The 2,549-nt window shown below is 38.4% G+C and overlaps 1 protein-coding gene across 2 annotated transcripts in view; it reads right to left on the reverse strand.

Annotated features, from left to right (window-relative positions):
* DCUN1D1 (defective in cullin neddylation 1 domain containing 1) overlaps positions 1-1,631 on the reverse strand; it is a 37,147-nt gene extending 35,516 nt beyond the window's left edge. The window contains exon 1 of one of the 2 annotated variants that reach the window (XM_040480869.1): positions 1,515-1,631. Coding sequence is in view for 1 of the 2 variants with exons in the window: in XM_040480868.1 (XP_040336802.1) it covers positions 1,532-1,543 (12 nt within the window). In the remaining variant the exon portion in view is untranslated. The remainder of the gene's footprint in view (positions 1-1,514) is intronic. The other variant, XM_040480868.1, reaches the window with a different exon arrangement.
* Between the last annotated feature and the right edge of the window lie 918 nt (positions 1,632-2,549).

The following is a 2,549-nucleotide window of genomic DNA, read 5'->3' on the forward strand; positions in this document are numbered from 1 at the left end:
AGATGTATGTGCTACATGATAACAGATAAAAGAAAGAAGATATCTGATATCTGTTGATTTGCCTTAAGACTATGCCTATGTTGTTTATTATTGTAATGGAATGTCTGTCCTCCTTGGCAGATGTATGTTATAGCATACGGTCAGATGGTAAATGTAGTAGCAACTGTACCCATTACTGCACTTACAAGCTACAGTACTGAATGTGAAATGGAGGATTATTACTCAGTCATCATTACTGAGAAAAATATATTTGTTAAAATTGTCCTGGTTATTTTTAAAATGGAAAAGTCCTGAAGATAAAGTATAAATTACAATATTTGATCATATTCATTAACATATTTGTATTACTTTTTTGTCATGAGATTTCAAATTTTTAAGATTTTGAGGGTTTTTGTTAAGAACAGAATTTGTAAAGATTTTTTTCAAAGGGACAATCTCAATACAAATAAGATGGAACCATCTAGCTGAAATCCACTATCCTCCTTCCCTGTGTGTGTGTGTGTGTGTGTGTGTGTGTGTGTGTATACACACATCTATATATATAACACACATATATGGTGTGTATGTGTATATATATATATGTATACATACATACACACAAAGTACATGCACAATATATATTCACTGTACATCTCTAGCTACGTAGACTAATATAGAGTATCTGTAGATGGTATAATTTTTCAAGGTAAAACATGCAAGTATTTGAAAATGAATTGCCTCAGAAGTTTAAAAATTCACATTAAGATATATATATATATATATTCGCTGATAAAAATTGTTACAGTTCTGTTTAAAGAAACATGTGAAACCAAGGTTCCATACTTTAAAAATCTGTCTTTTAGCAAAGAGAAAGAGCAAAAGTAATCTGAAAAGACAGATTGCTAACATTTCTGGTAGTTCATCCAGCTAAAATTAAGCCTGCAGGGTAACTGTGTATACATAGTTACAGTTCAAAGGCACTAGTCTGGGACGCACAGCCACCACCCTCCCACACTTAACTTGGGTGGACTCAATTTTGCCCAACATTTACATAAATGTGCTTATTGAATTCAAGCTCGCCTATTTATAAATATGTAAGAGTAAATGAGACTGACCAATACAACCTATTTGAGTAAAACGTGGCCTTTAGGTCTTATTGATCCAGAATTATAATATTTTAAAGGGTGAAGCAGACAAGATGAGGCCTCAGGGGCAGGGATGGGCTCTCCTTGTAGTTGCAAAAAGTCTAATATAAGAGCCATGGTTGCAAATTAACGCCTAACTCATCAGAGTGGGGGAAGAGATGGAAGCCTTTTGACTCTCCCTCCCTGGTAAGCATTTTCAGTGCAGCCAAAGCGATGACCGACTGCCTAGGACTCTTCCCCCACATTCTGAACTATTTAAAAATGAATCCTTAATCAGAACAAAAGGAGGAAACTTAAGGACTGTCCCTAGAAAAATGAACACCACTGACCCCTTCACACAAAAGAGCCAACAAAAGGGTCACCTCTAAATTTACAAAAGGGGGTATTCACCAGAGCCAGTCTGTCACCTCAAGGTACATGTGGATCTGTTGATTTGAGCTGCTCCACACTCATGGTAGAGGAATGGACTTGCAGTAACAACTGAGACTGGAGGGCCAGTGATGGGAAACTACCTGAGACCATCACTGATGATGTCACAATGTCCCACTGTCCTGAGGTGTCCATCTTGCACCTCCCTGCCCAGCCCCGCTTGGTCCCTCCTACAGGAGACCGCAGCTCAGCCTGGGTGTCTGTCTTGGACAGCTCTGGTCAGTTGCAGAGAGTAAATTTGTTAAAATCATAAAGACTGAAACAATTCTACAGGTAGTACAGTAGATGGTCCTCTAGAATCCAGAGTGTTTATCCCTTGATACTTTTGGTATCCTCACAAAGGCATGTGCCTTAGTGGAAATGCTGGTGTGGAACCAACACCTTGCTTTCCTGTCTTTATTCAGTGGATAGTACGGAAGGCATACACATTTCCCTGGGACTTGGTATTCTCAATTACAAAATAAAAAGATTGGGTTGAATTGTAAAAAGTTTCAATCAAACCCTATGCTTGTTTGATTCCTTCCTGGTCCACTATTATGAGCTGTCCACAAAGCCTGTCTCATTCATTCACTCATTCATTCATTTCTAAGTGTATGAAATACCTACAATAACACTGTATGGCAGGTATAATGCATGCTGCAAATATGAGGCACATATGAAATTTAAAATTTTCTAGTAGTGGGGCACCTGGGTGGCTCAGTTGGTTAAGCATCTGACTCTTGGTTTCAGCTCAGGGCATGATCTCACAGTTTGTTAGTTCGAGCCCCACATCGGGCTCCACACTGACAATATGGAGACTGCTTTGGATTCTCTCTCTCTTCTCTCTCTCTCCCCCTCTCTCCCCTCTTTACCCCTCCCCTGCTCACGCTGTTTCTGTCTCTCTCAAAATAAATAAACTTTAATTAGAAAAACTAAAAAATAAAATTTTCTAGTAGTGACATTTAAAAGCCTGAAACAGGCTTCACCTATTTTGTTTTTAACATCTAACCTAAGATA

Source organism: Herpailurus yagouaroundi, unplaced genomic scaffold, assembly GCF_014898765.1.
Source record: "Herpailurus yagouaroundi ecotype Mexico unplaced genomic scaffold, PumYag 159, whole genome shotgun sequence".
Lineage (NCBI taxonomy): Eukaryota > Metazoa > Chordata > Mammalia > Carnivora > Felidae > Herpailurus > Herpailurus yagouaroundi.